The sequence below is a fragment of the Colossoma macropomum genome, unplaced genomic scaffold (assembly GCF_904425465.1).
Source record: "Colossoma macropomum unplaced genomic scaffold, Colossoma_macropomum, whole genome shotgun sequence".
Classification (NCBI taxonomy): Eukaryota; Metazoa; Chordata; class Actinopteri; order Characiformes; family Serrasalmidae; genus Colossoma; species Colossoma macropomum.
The window spans coordinates 39726122-39747822 of record NW_023494799.1 but is presented as its reverse complement, the minus strand read 5'-3'; the positions used below and the strand labels follow the sequence as shown (position 1 = coordinate 39747822).

General features: G+C 41.4%; 1 protein-coding gene across 1 annotated transcript in view; it reads right to left on the bottom strand.

Moving 5' to 3' along the window:
- tub (TUB bipartite transcription factor) overlaps nucleotides 1-21701 on the bottom strand; it is a 138762-nt gene that overhangs the window by 6682 nt on the left and 110379 nt on the right. Inside the window, exons 4-11 of the mRNA XM_036586166.1 lie at nucleotides 19207-19341; nucleotides 13062-13250; nucleotides 11770-11891; nucleotides 7241-7432; nucleotides 4520-4632; nucleotides 1060-1174; nucleotides 750-848; nucleotides 328-499 (exon numbers count right to left, since the gene is read on the bottom strand). Of these exons, the coding sequence (XP_036442059.1) occupies nucleotides 328-499; nucleotides 750-848; nucleotides 1060-1174; nucleotides 4520-4632; nucleotides 7241-7432; nucleotides 11770-11891; nucleotides 13062-13250; nucleotides 19207-19341 (1137 nt within the window). The remainder of the gene's footprint in view (nucleotides 1-327; nucleotides 500-749; nucleotides 849-1059; nucleotides 1175-4519; nucleotides 4633-7240; nucleotides 7433-11769; nucleotides 11892-13061; nucleotides 13251-19206; nucleotides 19342-21701) is intronic.

Genomic DNA, 21701 nt, shown 5'->3' with positions numbered 1-21701 from the left:
TAAACTATTTCAATTAGAAAAAGGAAAGGAGATAAAAGATCTGATATTCCCATCTGAGGTATTTACACGAAGGTTGAAGGTGAAGGGACGCGTGGCCACTTGCGCTTCACGTATGCTATGCTTAAGCTGACGTGTTGTCTAGAGCGAATCCTGTGTTTTAGAGCGGTAGTTGAGGGAAAGCGTTAATCTTCGCAGAGCTGTGGCCTGGAGGGAACCCATTTTTACTCAGGAACTCTGGTACCTGGTGGCATCTACTGAGTTTAATCCTTAATCCCTGCAGTGTTAGTTGAATTAACCCATTTTTCAGACAGAGACAGCTGAACTCACGGTCATTGTCATGAATGATCTGGAAATTCTTGACGGAGGCTTGGGTGACCCTGCCATGAAAGTTAAGGACGTATGACTGGGTATCGTCGTTCCACACGGGCGTCTTGTTGTGCAGCTCGATCACGCTCTCTGTGCTCTTGTTCTGCCAGCGGGCCAGCAGAGACTCGTGCTCCTGGGGAACAACAGTGGACAGATGTGAGAGGATTAGCTTTCCATTAGAACCCCTAGCTTCAGACACTAATGCTAATACCTCCTATCTGAAATGCTAAAAGGTTAACAGACTGCTCATAGCCTAATCCCCCAGCGGCAGTCTTCAGCTAACAGCAAACAGACACACAATAACAATGCCCGATATTCTCTGTGAACACGTTAATGCTCCACTTTCACCGGATTAGGTACTACAAAAATAGGGATGCACTCACATTTCGTGGTCTAATGCAGACCCTTTCGTGATCCATGTTCATTCCAGGAATGATGACGCTCATCTTACGAGGTCCTTTGAAGCCTAAAACATTGGTCTCCTGAGGACAGATACAAGCCATCTATCAATGCAATCACTGATGGTGTTTCTTTTTTAAAGCTTGCAATACCATCAGCAGCCAGCAGAGGTCTCACTGCTCCACTACACTATCCTTCTACAGAGCACAATACAGTCAAAACAGAGCTGGTCATGCCCACAGGGCTGGGTGCTGCCTCTTTGCCAGCGAGTGATCTCGAGAAATGTTCACTCACGTAGCAGATCGCCGCAAGCTCCTGACGCAGGTTGCTAGCCTCCAGGCTAGAGGTGGTCTTCACTGGGTTCGTCCCGTTGTCATACACTGTAAACTTGGTCCCCATGAGGTTCGATCTGTGGATCAGATATATGTCAGAAACATGGAGCTACAGCTAAACTCTTCAGCTACAGCATTAATGTCCTCCTTCAGTTAAAAATAATGAGTTTTCTAATTACACTTGAAAACAATACGCTCACCCTGGGCTGCGAGTAATTAGTGAGTGTTGTATGTGATGATTAATTGCTTTTCAGTCCCTCGGTTCCATTAACTTTGGGAAGCTAAGAACCAACTGGAGTTGTTCCATTCACTTAGAGACTCTTAGAAACAACTGAAAGCTTTTAATCTCGTAAAAAAAATTAAATAAATAAATAAACATGCATACTTAGTACAATTAAATACTTAAATAAGGCCAAATTTCTTCAATACTATCTAGTATCGAAAAAATCCACATCATTCAATACCAAATTTCGATCTTATTAGCGTCAGTTCACCAATAAGAATGTTATTAACGTCAGTGCTTTTTAATTAATCAGTAATCCATTGCGGTCAGTAAATATACCCACTTCCAGCATCTCACACTCATTTCTTGTCAGCTGATCATGAGTTTGACCAACAACAATGCTGCAGCCAACTGAGGCTGGGAGTCCCAGAGAGTGGGGATGGGCGATACTACTCATTTTCTTCTCAAACTGATAAAGTAATGCTAAGGCTAATATTCCAATACCGATACTCACACTTTCAAAAGAGGGAGCTCCTTTATGGCGCAGTGGTCTAAGCACTGGCCCAGTTATCGGGAGATTTTGAGTTTGATCCCTGATGATGATGCCGCCACCATCTGTGCTGGGAGGCCAAGAAATTATGATTGGCCTTGCTGTCTCTGGGTGGACAGTGTGGTCCTCCCTCTCCCCCCTTTACTCACTGCAATGCTAGCCAACATGGGCATCTGTTAGCTAATGTAACAGAACTGACAGTTAGTGTTCTGTCCAGTGACGTTCTGTTAACCACTTCAATGGCCGGACCCCGAGGTTTTATTACACACTTCTACCTAAGAATAGGTTAGCCAGTTTGCACTGTTGTCCACTGCATAATAATTCAGTGATAAGCCTGGGATTTTAACAGGCTAAAGTCTGAAAAGACGCTGCGGTGAAAGCACATGTTGGCTTTCACCCTCCCAGAGTTGGTCGTATTGCGTGATGGGGAGACCCAGCGGGTCGGAACCGGACATCACAAAACTGAGCAGCAAAAATGGGTAAAGATTCAAACAACAAAAAGCAGTGTTATGAACTATCTGTAGTCTGGAGACCTGACTTGGCTTGGCTCCTTCTACAAACTCATATTTTCAAATCAGGCTTCCTGCAGGTCAAATGTGTTAGCATAACTTCTTCCTCAGCACCGAATCTCCTGCATTCGTGCTCTCCTTCCCATCACTCAGCAATTGAGAAGCAAAGCTACTGATCACAATCACAAAAATAACATCCCTTCACAAAACTGCAGACAGTCTTCACTGAAGTCTAAATCCTGCAAGGTTATCCTGAGGAAAGTGTGAGACCGTGGATTTTGATTAAGTATAGACACATTTATTTATTCACTTATTTGATCTGAGATGGAGGCTGAATGCGATTGAGCAAGTCACTGAGTTATCAAGGCTCTCTGGAAATGGGACTTAAAAAGGGCACAGCAAAGGTCAGTAGCCCCTTTACAGTGATCTGTCTGTATGAGCACTGACATGTTGAAGGGACAAATGCCCATCTTCATCCACAGCCTCAATCAGTGGTCTGCCTCTGAGAGAAGCAAAGGAAGGACACAGAGTGACCAAGAGGTGAAGAGCAAAGGGCTAATGATCAATCTGATGCCTCTGATGGCCTGATAACAGCTAATAAAGGAAAAAGACACAAACACAGATCCTCCCAACAGATGAACTGCACACACACACACACACACACACACACACACACACACACACACACAAACTAGTGATGGGTGTGGTTATTCAAATATCATAGTGTTCGTTTACTTAACCAGGTATTTGAGTGAGTTATACGTTGCGCATAATAGAAAACGTTTCTGATTGAGCATAAAAGCAGAGAGAATGTCAAGCAGCTGATATCACATCTCACATTAAGCAAAACGGCCATGCAGTCATATGCAAAAGTTTGGCCTCCCCTGGTCAAATTACATGTTTGGTTGAAGTGAAAATAAGTTAAAACATCCTACAGAGAACACAGTTCTACACATTTTAATGCACGATTACTGTTCATGTGCTGAATTTAGCGTACTGGAAAAAACAATCACCTGCGAAAAAGATCTGGTGCATTTTGTATTTTATTTTATTAGCAAATATATAAAAATTATGCACTAAAACTTTGCTTTGCTTGCTTTGTGTGTTCTCAGTAGAGGATGTGTTAACTTAGAAAATCAACAAAACATGACTCACAAATGGCACAACTAAGCGCTGGCCCTGTCATCAGGGGATCGCAAGTTCTTTCCCTGGCAATGCCAAAGTAATCCCAGGATGGAGTCCAAGACAGCACAAATTGGGAAGACAAAAAAAAAACAAAAACAAAAACAAAGCATGTAATTTAACCAGGGATGTTTAAACTTTTGCATATGACTGTAACAATTTTTTTTTTCATTTAGACGTGAATATTACTCAAATTCCAATCAGTGGTAAGTGGTAGCAGACTTGCTGTTTCCTGTCAGTTCAAGGTAAATTCTTAGCTTTGCTTTTTAGCTTAAATGATGACAGAACTCTTGTCTTTTTGGTCATAAATTCTTGCATATTCTCTGGGTATTTTGTATCGGTTTGGCCTCCAGAGTTTGCACGTTTTATTAGATGCTCTGGATGAGATCATCTGCAAACAACTGTAAAAATGTGGACATCCGAATAGCAAAAGCGGCGCAAACGCCCAAACACACTGCCGCGCTCGAGACTGCAAGTCTAATTAGAACCAATCAAAAGAGCACCGAAGCCGGTCTGGGTTGAGGTCTGAGTTTACTAACAGAGAGAGCGATAAACTCTAGACGGCTGTTGCTCAGAAGTCTGTTACAGCAACAATAACCAGCTTGTCGGTCACAGGCAGAGATTTGTGATTGAGTCTGTGGGGAATTATACAGCAAACATGCACACCCCCACCCAGCCACACCTGCTGCAGCACTCTGAGATTCTCCCTCAGCACAGCGAGGCTGCTCTCCTGCTTTAATCTGCACTGGCTGCCAAGACACAGGTGCTGCCTCTATATCTGAATGAGGACAGATGAGCGCTCACACATCAGTAATGAAGCCAATTACAGTTTCTAATGAGCTCAGCCAGGTGAGGGAGCAGCACACTCACACACACACACACACACACACACACTCACACACACACACACACGCTAAGTTATGCTAAGCTAGATCTGAAAATCTCACTAGAAACCTGCCTCAGTTTCCCAATGAAGCTCTCGCCACCTCTAGACAGGTCAGTAGGATCGATGGAGATGAGGTAATTAGATGTTTTGCTCTTCTTTCTCTTTCTCCCGGCTAAAAGGAACACCTATGGCACAGGAGAATTTAATTAGCCACCGAGGAACATCAAAACATCAGCACCTAGACGCAGGAGATCAGAGGCCTTACACAAACAATGCTGGGAAAATGCTTTTTAGTCATGATGTTTCATTTTCATCATCACAGGAGATATGAGACTTCTGAAGCAGCTAAGGCTCTGACAAATACGGGCACAGTCAGACTAATGATAACTGAACAATAACAGATGCCAGACATTTACAATATTTAAAAAAAAAAATCATGAAAACAGATGTTTACATTCCTGTTTACATATACACTCGCTGTCTATTTTATTAGGTACAGCTTCCTTGTATTTACACTCATTGTACATTTTATCAGCTCTGCTTATCACATACCGTACTGTGCAGAAGTCAGAGATCACCAGTCATTTATTTAAAGTGGACATATTATGCTCGTTCTCAGTGTTCATGATTTTATTTTGGGGTCTATTAGATTTACAGCTTCAGTGTTCCAAAAACATTATTTTTCTCACACTGTACATCTCTATTCACCCTCTGCTGAAACGCTCTGTTAGAACTCCTGTGTCTTTAAGCCTCTCCTCAATTTAAGACCAGTGTGCTCTGATTGGTCAGCTCAACCACTCTTCTCTGATTGGTCAACTGCCAGAGCGGCATCGAGGTACTGTGGCAATTCTTATAATGGCATCGGTTCTTTGGTATCAGTTTGAAAGTCAAAACAAGTTGGCAGACCTGTTGCACCTTTGTAAGCTAGACTGGACTTTTCAGAGTAAGTTTTTACTTTATAGCTCTCTTGTGTGAGAGCATGCCAAGCTTGCCAAGCTCGCCGGTAGGTCGACAGTAAGGATTGAGATTGTGTTTGTAGTTTGGGCTTTGTGACTTTGCAGACTGTTAATATGCACAGAAAGCTACAGAACACAATAAAATAAAGGGAAAACACCCCTTTAATTTCCTGTTTAAATGGCCATTAAGTACAAGTTACTCATTTTTAGGAGACATTTCTGAGGAGATTAAACACAAAATAATCCTCTTGCCTAAGAAAGGGGAAAATTGAAAAAGGGTACTGAAAAATGTTATATTATATTTAGTTACTGAGGCTTCTATGTAATTTTCTGGTAAATATATGCTTTCTGGTCTTTCCTGACACTGATAAATGAATAACTTCTACTTAATGGCCAATTTGTCAGAAAATTCAATAAATGAAAGGGTGGTCTCTGACTTATCTACAACGCTGTGGGTGCACTTTGTCATTTTTTAATTACAGAGTGCGTCCGTCTGTTTCTCTGCATAATTTATTAGCCCCTCTTTTCCCCATTTACCCACAGGGCCAGTGAGCAGGTACTATTTGGGTGGTGGATCATTTTTAGAACTGCAGTGACACTGACAGTGTGTGTTTGTGCTGCACAGAGTGGATCAGACACAGCAGTGCTGCTGGAGTTTTTAAACACCTCAGTGTCACTGCTGGACTGAGAATAGTCCACCAACCAAAAATATCCAGCCAACAGTGTCCTGTGGGCAGCGTCCTGTGACCACTGATGAAGGACTAGAGGATGACCAACACAAACTGTGCAGCAGCAGATGAGCTGTCATCTCTGACTTTACATCTATAAAGTGGACCAACAACGCAGGAGTGTCTAATAGAGTGGACAGTGAGTGGACACAGTGTTTAAAAACTCCAGCAGCACTGCTGTGTCTGATCCACTCAGACCAGCGCATCACACACTAACACACCACCACCACGTCAGTGTTACTGCAGTGCTGAGAATGATCCACCACCCACATAGTACCTGCTCTGTGAGGGTCCATGGGGGTCCTGACCACTGAAGAACAGGGTAAAAGGGGGCTAACAAAGTATGCAGAGAAACAGATGGACTACAGTCTGTAGGTTTAGAAGTATGCACACCTATATGGTAAGTGGAGCTGATAAAATGGCAGTGAGTGTAGATACAAGGTACAGTCATAAGTGTGAATGGTCAATTTTAACATATTGAAAAGAAAACAAAATATAAAACATACTTTAACTTTTGCACAGGCCAAATTTTTGGTTTTACTTATTTTTATACAACATGTTAATAAATAAATAGCAAATAAACAGTAACTGTGCATTAAGAGGTGCAGAGGTGTGCCTCTGTAGAGGATGTGTACTTATTCTCACTTAGAAACTGAACCAAATATATAATTTCCCCAGAGGCGCCAAAACTTTTGCATACGATTATGTGTACCTAATAAAGTGGCCAGGTAGTGTGAAATAAATGCAATGTTCTTACAAAACCAGTTAAGGTTAAAGGTTGTAATTTCTCTCCACATAAGAATTCACATCCGGTTGCTACCAAAGGCTAAGATACCAAAAATAACCCTTTCTCGTTTTTTCAGCAGGGCTAAATTTGATGTTATTTATCATAATCATCTCTTGACTCTCCAACTGTTCAGCAAAAAATAAAAAAAAAGAGAAAAATGAAGTGTTTCTGATTAGGACCCTAAATTGAGCCTTGATTGTCGGAACATAATAACAGCCCCTTCAACTCTTCAGCCACAAGCAGCCTAATGAATTACGGCCGAGCTGAAGCCAAAGCACTCTGGTCAAATGTAGGATAATAATAAGTGCCTGACTTGACTGACCTTTTTACCGTCTTCCCTTTCGAGATGGAGGTAGTAGGTGGGGTACATGCCCCTGTCCATGCCCTTCTTATCCCGCGTGATCCTGCATTTGATTGTCACACCCTGCGGGGCTGGCCTCAGGGTGAACTCCTCCAGATCACCCACGTCAATGGGCGGCTCATTGGCCACAGGAGTAGAAGCGGAGGCAGCCTCCTGTAACAGGATGGACAGATGAAAGAGCGCTCCAGCATTTTTCAACCCAATCTCGATAATGTCAGTTATCACAATCATTTTAACACATTTCCCTGTACCTAGTAAAACAACTGAAACTCAAAAAACTCAAACACAAAAAATAAAAGCCAGTGCGCTCGGACTGTACATACTTTGAACATGAAGCAACTGTGTTATAAAAATTATTTTTTTAGCACAACGATTTTTTACATTTTATGTGAAAATTATATAAAGTGCTGTTTATTTGGCAATTTGAATATAAGTTACTTGTCTCTGACTTTTTTTTATTATACATTTTGGTATATTGGCGCAGTGGGTAGCGCTGTCGCCTCACAGTGGATGACCGGGGTCATTTCTGTGTGGAGTTTGCCTGTTTTCCCCGTGTCTGCGTGGGTTTCCTCCCACAGTCCAAAAACATGCAGTCAGGCTGATTGGACATGCTGAATTGCCCCTAGGTGTGAGTGTGTGTGTGAATGTGTATGTCTGTCTGTCTGCCCTGCGATGGACTGGTGACCTGTCCAGGGTGTATCCTGCCTTCCGCCCAATGACAGCTGGGATAGGCTCCAGCATTCCACCGCGACCCAGAAGGATAAGCGGTTTAGATGATGGATGGATGGATGGATTTTGGCATATTTCCCTTATATAAGTGCGCACCCACAGCAGCAGTAATTCATGTATGGTTGGAGTCATAAATTTCAAAATGGGAAGCAATTATTAATTATTAAAAGGTACACTATGTAATTTTGGGGGATTTGGAGACCTCTCTGGTGGAAATGTGTTATGGCACGCAACGTGTGAAAGAACATTTTGTAATGTTGGATGTGCTTCGGACGCTTCCCCGAGCGGATGAATCTGATGATTCCGAGCGCAATGAAAGAGTATTCAAGTAGAACTTGATGAACAACATGTCTCCCGAGGATGAAAGTGAATATTAGTATAAATGTTAATTTTGCATTTGAGACCGAAACACTAAGTGGGACCTTCTTTTTGAGCCTGTGCATGTGATGTTATAATATAAACTGTTTTTATGTTGTCCAAAAAACTCCCACAAAATCCAACCTGACATCTGTGACTCTTAAATGATTTGTGCTTGGCAAGATCAAAACATTTGGATTTGTTCTCGTGTGTCTGAATTACCTTGTGGACTACAACTACCATAAATATAAACTTCACCTGTTAGCAACTCATTCGACTAAGCTTGTGGAGATGCTTTGGGAAGAAGGGAAATGTAGTTCAATACTGCTCACAACACGTAGTGAGAATAGCTCAATAATTTACTATAAATAAAAGTTTCATGAGCACTTGGCTTGACAAGGCATTTAATGGAGATAAGTGTGTCACGCACACACACACACACACACACACACACACACACACACACACACACACACACACACACACACAAAGGGCCATCACCCACATGTGAGTGTGTTTTGAGTCTGTTTTTGAATAAAACCTCCTATCATGTGTCAATTGTGTCACATTGTACAGGTCTGCAATGGGCAAATGCAATAGTATCTGCATTGTTCTACAGTCAAATAACTGTCCATGGTAATCGACCACACAACACAGATGCAGCAAACAGAAATTAGGTTGAAAACCACTGGGGTATTCCTTTATAGGTTTCCCCAGTCCACAGCCAGTCAGGATGCAGATTTTACAGGCGAATGCATAGCAGAAATGCTCATTGTCATGTGCCATTTTTAGCCAGCAAGCTGAATCCAGGCCAGCTGAGTTTCAGCACTAGAGGGAGGGACAGCTCCCCGAGGACGGACATGTAAGCAGTTGTGACTAAAAGACAGGCCGGTGACGTCTACTGGCTGGACTCGGGGGACTGGAGCCGCAGTATCACACATACACGTACACACATTAGCCAGTTGTGATCATTAACTCCAGCAAATGCGAAAGCTGCGCTCGATGCAAAGTGCACTTCTGCCAATGACTCATGTGTGGCTAAAGAAAACGCCAAGGAGGACTAACCTTTCATTCTGAGCATGAACAAAACCCCCACGGAACTCAGCTCCAGACATGACCGATGACAAGTCTGGTTCGCCACAGACGTAAGAAAACCCATTCATTCTACAGTATAGCAAAGATACAAACTCGGTAGTTATTTCACTGTTGCCATAGGCGACCACTGACTGAGATATTCTCTTTCAAGCAGTGTTGACTATGTGCCTTGGCTGGACCCACGAACGAAAGCACTGAAACATAACACACTGTCCGAACTGGACCCTTGTCAAAACTGCAGAGAGCATGTTTCGCGTATACAGACACATGCGCTGCAGAAACGGCAGGGGACTGTCATTTAAGCCCCTTAAGGGTAGACAGAAAATGTGTGACTTTCAGCAAAACTAGGCGCAGCTCACAGCGGACATGAAATGAACAATCCGTCATGGCAACGAAACCAAGACAGACTAGAGCCGGACTGATCTCAGTTTAACAATATATCAGGACTGATATTCGGGACTGAGTGATATATGTTGGCAGCTGCTCACAGAAGGGTTTTCCTCTTTTTTACTATTCTCCACACTGTGAAGGCATCAACTCTTTGATTCCTAATTCCATCTGAGTTATTGCATTCATCTATTTTAGATTCTTTAAAAAAAAAAAAGCCCCCTTCCCTTTGATGTAGATTTACACTCTTGGTGTTCGTTCAAAACAGCTTCATGAAGATGCTGAGTTGCTTTTTGAAAAGGACTGAAGAAGAAACACATATATTAAGATCTTGCTGTTGCTGGAAACCACTTGGTGGGGGGGGTTTCAATTAATATATGCTATATTTTTACAGGGCGGCACGGTGGGGCAGTGGGTAGCGCTGTCGCCTCACAGCAAGAATGGCTTGGGTTCGATTCCCAGCCGGTCGGCCAGGGTCATTTCTGTGTGGAGTTTGCCTGTTCTCCCCGTGTCTGCGTGGGTTTCCTCCGGGTACTCCGGTTTCCTCCCACAGTCCAAAAACATGCAGTCAGGCTGACTGGACATGCTGAATTGCCCCTAGGTGTGAGTGTGTGTGACTGTGTATGTCTGTCTGCCCTGCGATGGACTGGCGACCTGTCCAGGGTGTATCCTGCCTTCCGCCCAATGACAGCTGGGATAGGCTCCAGCACCCCACTGCGACCCAGAAGGATAAGCGGTTTAGACAATGTATGTATGTATATTTTTACATGTTTTTTTACTTCAAAAGTTTTATAAATATGTTCATCAGAACAAAACCTTCTGCGTGCAGAGTGGCACATCCAAACCACTGGCATTAGTCTGTTCTTCATGAATGTTCACACAGTGTGAAGACCAGTGGCAAATTTTTAACACTGCAATGTTTGGGTGACTTGCACTGCAATGCACAATAGCACCACCAGTAGTGCAGGTGGGGAGGGGAGGTGTTAGGATAGCATACCTTCGAAAATGTAATGTCATTCAATGTTTAAAAAAACTAATTAGGGTAAATTTGCATTTTGTGGTTGTGTCTGTTATATGTTGGTACTGCACGGTACAAACTAGACTAATGCAAGCTTGTTTTATAGCAGGAGCAGCAGGAATGGAACATTTTCGTTATGCTTTTGTTTTTACTACAGTCGCAAGTGAAAAATATTGCAGATTTCTTCTAGATTGCTTCTCGTTTCTAGTGACTTACAACAAGAGGCAAAAACTTAATTTGAGCAACCATCAAAGCAATGGTACTTTCATCCAAGAGTCATCCAAGGCTGAGAATCAGAGAGAGCTTAACTGGCCCTCAGTATGATGCTAGCGCCTATTAGCTGACATAACCAAACTGGCAGTTAACGTTCTCTTCCAAGCTCACTGATCTGATCAATGACACTGCATTAGCGGCAGTTCAAATCGATGTGGTGCCTTAACCCTCCCAGCTTGGTGGCATCATGTGATAGCAAGGGACCTAGCAAGCAGGTGAGAACTGGACACTCCTGGGCAAATAAACTGGCCAAGCCCAAAATGGGAAAAGATCATGCCTTGAATGGTCTTAACAACAAACTACTAAACAAATAGTTTAAGTAACTTAATAACTGGAGAGCTTTTCCCTTTAATTTCTTTCAATGTAAGAGTCTTTTACAGAAAGAAGAGTCAGTATTTTTCCATTGATGGCTTCAAATGGTTGAGAAACACTGCTGAGCTAGTTTGTGTTTAATATGAGAGCAAATATTCCCTGTCGGGTTTAAATCTAGACTCTGACCAGCCAAATCCTAAGCTTAAAACTCCTCTCAGTGTGCATTTGCCTGCTGCTGTGCTTTGCCAAGCATTACCGGTATAAAGGGCTTCACTGATTAACACAGAAGCACACTGCTCTTGTGTAAATGAACCCATACCTTACTGGACTTCTTGCTGGTGGCAGAGCCTGGTCTGGTGTTGCTGTTGAGTTGAGAGGAACTCGAGCTGACTTCATCTTCATCATCCTCTTCTTCATCAAAATTCATGCTACTGGAGATTCCTAAAGAAAGTACAAGACTGAGAATCAACACAGTGATCGGTGAATACTGAGCTATAAAGAGGAGCGGATCTACAGCTGTGAACAAACCCCTCAGAAAACAAACCCACTGTACAGCCAACCAAGCATATGGCTGGATAATCTGACATTAGAAAGAACAATCTGTTTAGTGAGGTCCATGAGGCTTCATGTCTTAGCTTCATCAAATTAGCTTAGTGTAGATCCAAGGATAAGATGACAGCAGTCATCGGCAAAATAGTGACAACTCTCTGAACAATGGAACAAGACTATCAAGATTACTGAGATGCTTCAGAGAATGAGAAAGAGGGAAAGGGTCAGCAGTTGCATCCGAAAAACTGATTCCATTTCCATTCATCTGATTAGTGGTTAGGTGTTCTATGACTATGGTGTTAATGCTTATTAACAGTGTTAGAAAAGCCAAAATACACCACAATCATAGCCAAAATAAATGGCTGGTTATGTTCAGCTGAATCTCCATCTCTTGATCCAAGGGATCCTTGTCTCTCTCTCTCATCCTTTCCTTCTCTTTATGTTCTAGGGATGGGCGTGGTTATCCGAGTATACAAAAAAAATGCAAATTCATCTCAGTATTTATTTACTTAACCAGGTATTCGGTACATTATTTATAAAATGTATACGCTGGAATAACATCTACCTGGAAAAGCATTACAAAGAAATTTAACATCTATTTCTATAGTTACAAATAGAGTAAAAGGAACGAAGTGCAGACATTTTAGTATTTATAGTTTTCAATATTTTTTTCAAACGTGACATAGAATTGCAAAGAATGCAAGCAGCTGGAACTGCACCTCTGGTTAAGCAAAATGTTAACACAGCAAAAGCTGTATAAAAATATTTCAAACAAAACGACTGGTCGAAGAAAGAAATTTGTATAGTCTTTGTGCAAAGTTATTGTTCTTTATTCCAACTATATCTAGAACACAAAGATAAATCACTAAACCAACCTGAAAATTCAGGTAGAAAAGCTTTGTGCAGTTAATGAATGTTAAAACTTCCATGTTATCATGTTATAATATAATATAATATTGTAAATATTTTCTCGTTGCCATATTCAAATATTATTTGCTTAAAAATGTGGCTAAAGATAGTCCAAATGCCCATCCGTACTGCCAATCACTGCGGCTATGGTACCTTTCTTCAGCATGGTGACCCGGAGGTCCTGCTTGCCCTGGGCCTGCGAGCTGCTGACCGCCTCACCCTGGCCCTGCCCCTGGCCCTCAGCCTCGCCCTCCTGGGCAGGAGAGTGGCCCACCGTTAGGATCTGAATCTGGCTGCCCAGGTCCTGGCTCTCATCCTGGAAGGCAGCTGGGCCATCAATCCCTGCAGCACCACCACAACAACAACAAGCCAACACTGACCACCTGGCCAACAGCCGTTGTTAGGTTTCACTCTCATTTTCTACATACAATACACACATGCTGATGCAAATGCACACATGCTTACGTTGTACTTTAAGCATGCACATTTGATACTGAAATGCTGTTATCAACATGCAAAATACAAATGCATATATATTTATGGCATATGCATGAAGCCAAAAGCCAAAACAAGTGTGATCAGTCACTGCTCTGCACTGCGTTAAATTGCACAAGCCAGCATGATGGTCCACTGAAAGCCCTTTAAATGGCACCTCACAATCTATGACCTTCATGGTCACCTTTCCAACAGCATTCTAGTGCTTTCAAATGCTAATGGATTCACAAGTAATAGCTTATCGTGTTCTTTAGAGAAGCTCTAGTGTCACCCTGGGTTTTGTGTTCCCTCGATTTGTCTGCGGAACATGGGAGGAGCGTGCTGTCCTTAATGTTCTCACTGAGCAGTTACCCAAGCACTTCAGGCCTAGATTACTACTCCCGTCCATGCCGGTTCAATCAAGTTATTATATCTTCAAAGGCCATGCCTAGTGGCACTCTCCAAAAACGAGGCAATGGTGCACGGCTACATCCAGGCAGCTGGAGAACACCCTTATTTGGAACTAGTGATTGCAGAATAATGGGTGCAGCGTTTAGAGCGTAATTGCTGTTTTAGTTAATGCGAGCATCAACATGGTGTTCCAGTGAGAAGCATGACAGGGAGGGTAATCAGGGACTGAAAAACCACATTCAGTTCAAGGAGATAAGGAGAGTGATGGCAGGAGTCTGGAGGCCAGGTTGATTATAGAGAGGGATTAGAGAGAACCGTTGAGAAGGAGAAGGAAGATTTAAATGCACTGGTGAATAAAAAATGTGACAGTGTTAAAGACTGGCCTGCATTATTTTAACCAAAATAGTTTGGTTTCTGTTGTTGCTGGGACAAAACCTTCTAAAATCTCCCTCTCTCTTTACAGAAAAAGGAAAAACATCCCTAACTTTTAATTTAACTGAACATAAATATTTTATTTCAAGTAATTTTGGACCATTTCTACTGGTCCATTCTAGGGATGCACAGAGGTACTTGGTTAACCATTTGAAGTGCCAGCGTTCAAATGCTGAACTAACTATTCTAGTTCTTGTTTTGTTTTATTGTGAAAGCACAGGGAAAATATACAAACAGTTCAGTGAAACACTGAGTTTATGCTTTAACAAGACTGGTGAGTTGGTAAGTTCACTGGTATTTGCAAGTAAGAATGTGTATTACACTTACATTACAAGTTAGCTACTCTAGCTGATGTTAGCTAGGTCTAAAAACAATAAAAGTATATTTCTCTAACAAACTAACACGTTGGCACATTGTCCACCTGTAAGAAGACGATGTATCCATCCTCATCGGCATCTGGTGTTGTGCCAGTTAGCTCTGTTTGTTCAGCTCACCTGAAGAGGCTCTTTTAAAGTTACTTACCCAACACAAAAAACCTACTCATTTCCTTCAGCTATTTCTGAATAGTAAAGCATTTTGCCAAATGTATTCTTCTGCGTGCTGCTAAATGTTTGTGCAACACCAGTGCTGTCACCTTAACAGGTTAGCCTGCACCCCTGCATTTATCCATTTAATAATCCTTACTGATACTCGAATATCAAATTCACTCTCAATGCAAATCCCCAGTCCATTCCAAATATTTTGACATTTACAAGTCTGACATTTGGCAGACGTTCTTATTCAACACGGCTTACAGTTTAATCAGGTTACAAAGGGTGAACTTAAAATCTTGCGCAAGGACTCTGCCCTGTGGAGGACGATGGTGTTATTCACTACACTAATCAACCACTACAGTATACAGGGTGGCTGGTTTTGTCAAACTGTGTAAAACATTTTTTTGTCAAACTGTGTAAAAAAAAAATGACAAAAATGGAGATACAAGTTTTTGTCCCACCAGCAACAGTCATAAAAACAATAATAAGACATTTATTTATTTATTTAGGTCAAGATAGTCAAGATGGTCACTGCCGAATATTATATCTTGGCAAGAGAAAATCAAAATAGCTAATATTTCTCATTGACTTTGTTGTTAGAGCATAAGATTTAGTTTATTTCTAGACGTCTTTTGCTTGTGTAAAGTAGTTTTATTCAGATGGTACTCTTCAGATGCTTTGTAGATACTTAATTTACCTTTAACTTATATTCAACCAAAATTCACCTTCATTTTCTTTAATGCTAAACCTCGCTAATCCTAACCTCAACCTCAACCCTAAACCTGAACCCAACCCTCACCCTGGTCCAAATCCTAACCCTAATCCTGAGTTTCAACAGATAGTTTGTTAACAACTGGAACATCTGTATATAATATATAGGGGACTATAGTGGACTATCCAAATAAAGTGAGAACCGATCATTTTGTTTGTTTCAAGACATGATGTTTGAAACAGTGCCAACATAATGAGATCATTTCATTAGGTAAAATTACTGAAATGAGTAAAAGACATTTAGAAATGAGTTAAATAATCTCACAGTATTCTTACAGAAATCACAACGTGAGAAATATTTGATATACTAACTACATTTAAGAGGTTTTCTTGTGCCAAGATATCATTGTTTTGCAGTGCTTACAGTAAAGAGCATTGTAGCCTTCAACAATGAGTATCGCATAAGTCGATGTCGTAATAGCAGGTGTCATTATGCAGGCCTGACAGACAGACAGACAGAGTGACTGAGATAGAGAGAGAGAGAGAAAGAGAGAGAGAGAGATATTGATTAGGACATGTGGAGAGCAGTAGCGCTGATGACACACAGTTCACGCTGGAGTGTGTGTTCGTCTCCCGGACAAGCTGTTCTTATCAACGTGTGGCAAAAGAACAGATTCACATAATCAGTTATGGGGATAACTGCTATCATTTCATAGCCTCACAACTGTGACACAAGCTGTCATCTGTTTGTTTTGGATAACCGCATCACATAATGTCATTCCAGTGCCTTCTTACCGAAGAGAAATCTCGCTTTCACCAGGAGCATCCAGGAGCTCCAGGAGCCCAGTACGCGCAACGAATATAAAAACCAAATAAATCAAAGTCAGAGAGCAAGAGATCATTCCTCTTATTCATGAGTGTTTACAGCCCGCACTGATGAAGTCTGCATTCAGCCTGAGGAGCAGCTCTGCTCTGTTTTGTTAAGCAGACGCTGTAAACTCCTGTCCGCAGCAGTGTGTGTGTGTGTGTGTGTGTGTGTGTGTGTGTGTGTGTGTGTGTGTATTGGGGGTGTTCTTCTCAGATAGACTTTGGCAGCAGGGGCAGCAGTGTCTTTCTGCTGTAAGGGCATGCTCATTAGCACTGCCACTGACCAGAGAAAAGGCGCGAAAACCTCCAGCAGGCTCCTGTCTCACGGAGAGGGCTTTCGGTGATGGAAGATGAAAGACAAGAACACGGTGTGGATAATGGTGTGAAGACATGCTGAGAGGGGGCTTTCTGTATAGCAGCGAGCGTGAAGGCCAAAGCAGCGATGCGCCTAAACAGAACTGCAACCACTGATGAGCTTTTGACAGCCCATTTCATGTCATTAAAACAGGAAATTAGCACAAAAGATTCTCTTTACAGAACATTCGGTCACCTGCGTAAGTACTGGGACAGCGAAGTCAGAACTGTTGTTTTTGCTGTATATTCGCAAGCATTGAATTTTAAGATCTAAAGAGATGTTTGGTGAGAAAAAATCCCCTTAACCCAAATGTAGTCAAACATACTTGGTGTCCAAAGCTGTTTCTATAAATATCTATAAAAAAGGACAAAAGTATGAAATCTGAATTTTGACCATACTTTTGCTGATGTTTATAGCTAACAGTATGTCACACAGTGTCAGAAAACAAGTCTATCTGGCATCGCTTAACATAATTTGAGGCCAGACACGTGATAGAGGCACCTATTAGCAGGCCTTAACTAGTACCTACATCAGCATCATAACTCCAGTGCTTAACAAAAGAGACAAACTCTGGAGCTCAAACATGTTTAGGCTGATTTGGGGCAAAATTATGTAACTATTCCATATACAGCCGTATATTAAAGTTCGAATGCTCTCAGTCAAATTACATGTATTGTTGATTTTCTAAGAGACTATTTGTGTTGTTTATTGTCGTTGTTTCGTTAGTTTAAGTCATGTCATGTTGTTAGTGTTATTATGTCTCAGGGTTTGGGGTTGGTTGAGTGGGTTGAGTGTCCACTATGGATGGGAGCAGTGTGGTTAGAAGCGACCTCCCCTCTATTACAGTGCTCTGTATGTGCTTTTCTGCCTGTGTGTTCAATAAAGAGCACTTCTCACAGCAGAAGCTTGGCTTCCCCTGTGTTTCTCCTGCTGCCAGCACAACAATATGTCCATAAAACATGACACTCGGTACCATCTTGGACCTGGAATTCTTTGTTTTGGTGCTAATCAGAGGTCTGCAGCTTGTAATGTAGTCTTCATAATTCTGAGATAAGTTAGACAGACAAGCAGGTGATTTCAAGGGTCTCTGCTGATTTTCTGTTAATCAGCCACAGTTAACATGGCCGTAGCAATTTTAAATGTACACCGGTGCTTTCTTCCTCCCTTCCTACAAATGGCTGCGTTTCAGATTTCCATGTAAAGACAGGAGCAACAGCTAAATCAAAGACAAATCATACCTTTGCTATATTTTCTCAATTGAGGAAAATAGACAAATTTAAAACACCAGTTCAGGCAACAGTCCCAGTACATAAGCTTACCTGCTGTACTTCTGTTAATAAGACCAATAAATTATATACTTAAAAAAGAGGTAAAAGAAATAAGGCAATGTATATCTAATAAACATACATACATACATACATACATACATACATACATACCATAAAAAAACAAAGATTGGTGCAAAATCATAAACGTACTGTTGAAAAGTATGGGGGAAAAAATAATTGATACATACAATAATATGCAAAAGTTTGGCTACCCCTGGTCGAACTGAGTTTTTTTTTATTTACCAAGTGAAAATAAGTACAAAACCTCTACTGGGACCAAATTTCTGCACATTTTAATTTATGCTTTATTGATTCCAGTATGTTAAACAGAACGAAACAGAACTGTGAACTAAATTGAGAAAAACGCCAAATAGAAAGGAATATAAAAATGTTCTGCATAATTAAATTGTTAATATGTAAACAAAGTCATTCAGAGTGGTCTGACAAGAAATGCTCCATTCTAGAGAAACTTACCGGACCGGAATTGTTCACAGTGGTGGTGATAGGAACCAGACGTCCACCTCTAAAAGCTCCCTCACAGAAAGTTCCTACATGAAATGGTTATGAATTCACTGCCTGATGACTGAGACACTGTTTTATGATAGTTCCGAGATAAGATGCATAAAATGCGTTTTTTAAATATTTTACCAACATATAAAAAACACCAGTAGGTTAGCTGGTCATTATGGATAGCAAATAAATGGATACATTTGTGCTTTAGACACTGTAACCCCTGGTTCCTTTCACCACCACTGTAAAGAAATCTGCATTGGTAGTTTCTCTGCAATGAACCATTTTACATCAAAGCACTCTGAATGACTGCTTGCATTTCAATGATTGAATTATGCTGAAAAAATTTGAAGTAGGTGGAATTCCAACCTTTAGGTTTGTCATCTGTACGGGAAGTGTACGTCTCTTTCACTTAGAAAATCAAGAATAAAATCATAGCAGACACGTCTAAAAGCATCCTCTGGTTCTTCTTCCTCTACAGTAAAATTTACCCTGACCAAGAAACAGAACTGATCAGACAAACCTCACTATGACTATGTACTAACATAGTCGTTACACACACAGACACACACACACACACACACACACACACACACACACACACACACAGAGTCATGCACATGCTGGGTTTGTCTGTGGCCAGGTTCTGGAGGAACAGGCATGGTCGAGCAGCTGACCTTTGTGCTTGCCCTTTTTCTCCTTCTTGGCGCTGCCCGTCTGCGGGGTAGATGTGGGAGGCTTGGTTTTTTTAGCCGAGCGAGGAGCCTGAACCTCAGCTACAGCCTTGACCTCCTCCTGCTCGGCTTCTTGTACTACACGAGGAGGCACGGGAGGACGTGCAGGAGGAGCCGGTGGAGGAAAGATGCAAAGGGGAGATTGTGACAGAGCATGAAATGGAGAAAGAGAGGAAAGGGAAAAGGCAGAATGCAGTCAGTGTTAAAATGAACTGAAGAGTTAGCAAAGACAAAGTCTTACAAGGCAGATACAGGTTAATTGAGGGATGGGGGAAGACTATCAAACAGCCAGACAGCCATTAGCACTGGCTGACTGACCATATACACTGTACACCAATCGCCCACTGCATTAAGAACACCTCCATGTATCCACACTCACTGTCCAATTTATCAGCTCTCAGTTCTGCAGTTACAGACTGCAGTCCATCTGCTTCTCTGCAGCCCCATTTCACCCTGGTCTTCAATGATCAGGACCACCACAGAGCAGGTATCATTTGGGTGGTGGATCATTCTCAGCACTGCAGTGACACTGATGTGGTGGTGTGTTAGCATGTGTTGCACTGGTACGAGTGGATCAGACAAAGCAGTGCTGCTGGAGTTTTTAAACACCTCTGAGAATAGTCCACTAACCAAAAACATCCAGCTAGTATGAGCACTGATGAAGGATGACCAACACAAACTGTGCAGCAACAGATTAGCCATCACCTCTGACTTGACATCTACAAGATGGACCAAGAAGGTAGTGTCTAATTGAGTGGACAGTGAGTGGACACAGTGTTTTAAAAATTCAGGTGGCACTGCTGTCCACCAAAGTGCATCTATATGGTAAGTGGAGCTGATAAAATGGACAAAGAGTGTAGACACAAAAACGTATATGTACTCAATGAAGTGGCCTGTCAGTGTATTTAATTATCAACACTCTTGATTACTTCAAACTATTAAAGGAATCCTCCAGCGTTTATCATAATCTGGCATATTTGAGGCAACATGATTATGACAGAGAGTCAGGTTAACATTACAGTAAGCCATGTTAAATCTTCCCTGACCTACAGAAAAGAGCAGAAAACATGTTGACACACAACACATGTAATAGAAGCCAATGGGCAGCTGCTTTAGCACTGAGTGTTTCTTTAAAACCCATTAAACTGTAAGGGCCTAGGGGACCCCTTCCCCTAGCTGATGACACAATCCGACTGTGAGCACATTAAAAGGGTTTATAAGGAGAAGGACGTGTGTTTCGAATATGTGAGTTATCTACTATTGTCATCATATCTTCATCAGTACAATGTTGATTTTGCATTTGAGACTTAAACATCTTCTGTGTGTGAGACAGTAATGCATAAAGACACGTTGGGATCCAATAAATAAATAAATAAACAAACACCTCAGACTTTTAAAGTATTATTTCAGACGTTACGTGGTGACTTGTAGCAGCGCAAACATGCATATTTTAGAATGTTTTTTTTCTCTTGGCATAAATGCGCTTCAATTTTAATCAGTGTTATAGTACACAGGCAAACCACAAACTGTCACTTTCTATATTTAAAATAATAAATTCCTGAAATGTGATGATCTTGTTGGTGTAGTAGTTGCAGAGCAGCTCCTGCTCTGTACTAACTATGTGTGGAGGTGACTCTTCTCTGATTTACAGTAGTGAAAACCTGCAATTTTGTTGTTATACACAGATCTGCTGTTTGGGCTATAAAGTAAGTACTAAACCTGCTATAGAACAGTTTAATTCAAGATATGGAGAAGAAAAAAAAATCTTTTCTAAACTAACATTCTCTCCTGAAATGTTTATGTGATGGAGATATGGATTGGATGCATGGTGGTGCTCGGATAAGGACTTACATATTTAACAAATTTGTTGTGCCTCTTTGGTGCATCAACCTGTTACTGCAAGTTTTGCACTGAGCATTTTTCTTATCGTGCGGTAGTTTAAAATGCTCCCACACAGGTGATTTCTTTCCGAGGTATCTTAGCTCTTTTAGCTTCAATGGTCATGTAGAAAGCAGTGGAGACCTCTGTGCTCTGACATGAGGTTACATGGATGCCAGCTACAATAAAACCAGCTATAATTGATTTATTTATTTTAGCATTTTCCATATACTAGTGATATCTTTTCTATCTAAAAGGCCTTTGCTGATGAAATGCTACAAATAAAAAGACGTTGAGCTTCTTGAGCTTCTAAATACTTAAAAGAGACCCAATTACCAATGTAATGAATGAGTATTTGAGTATTCAAATGATTTGAGTTACTTACAGCAGTTACTGAATAATGAGTTTTACAGTTCATGTGAATAAGCCTGCAGTTTCAGGAGTCATAAAACATCTAAATGTTGTGTTCAGAGGATTGAATGGTTCCACAGTTAATAATAAAACAGATACAAGGTCATAATTCACACTCCATTGTAGGGGTGGGCAATATGACAAATGTT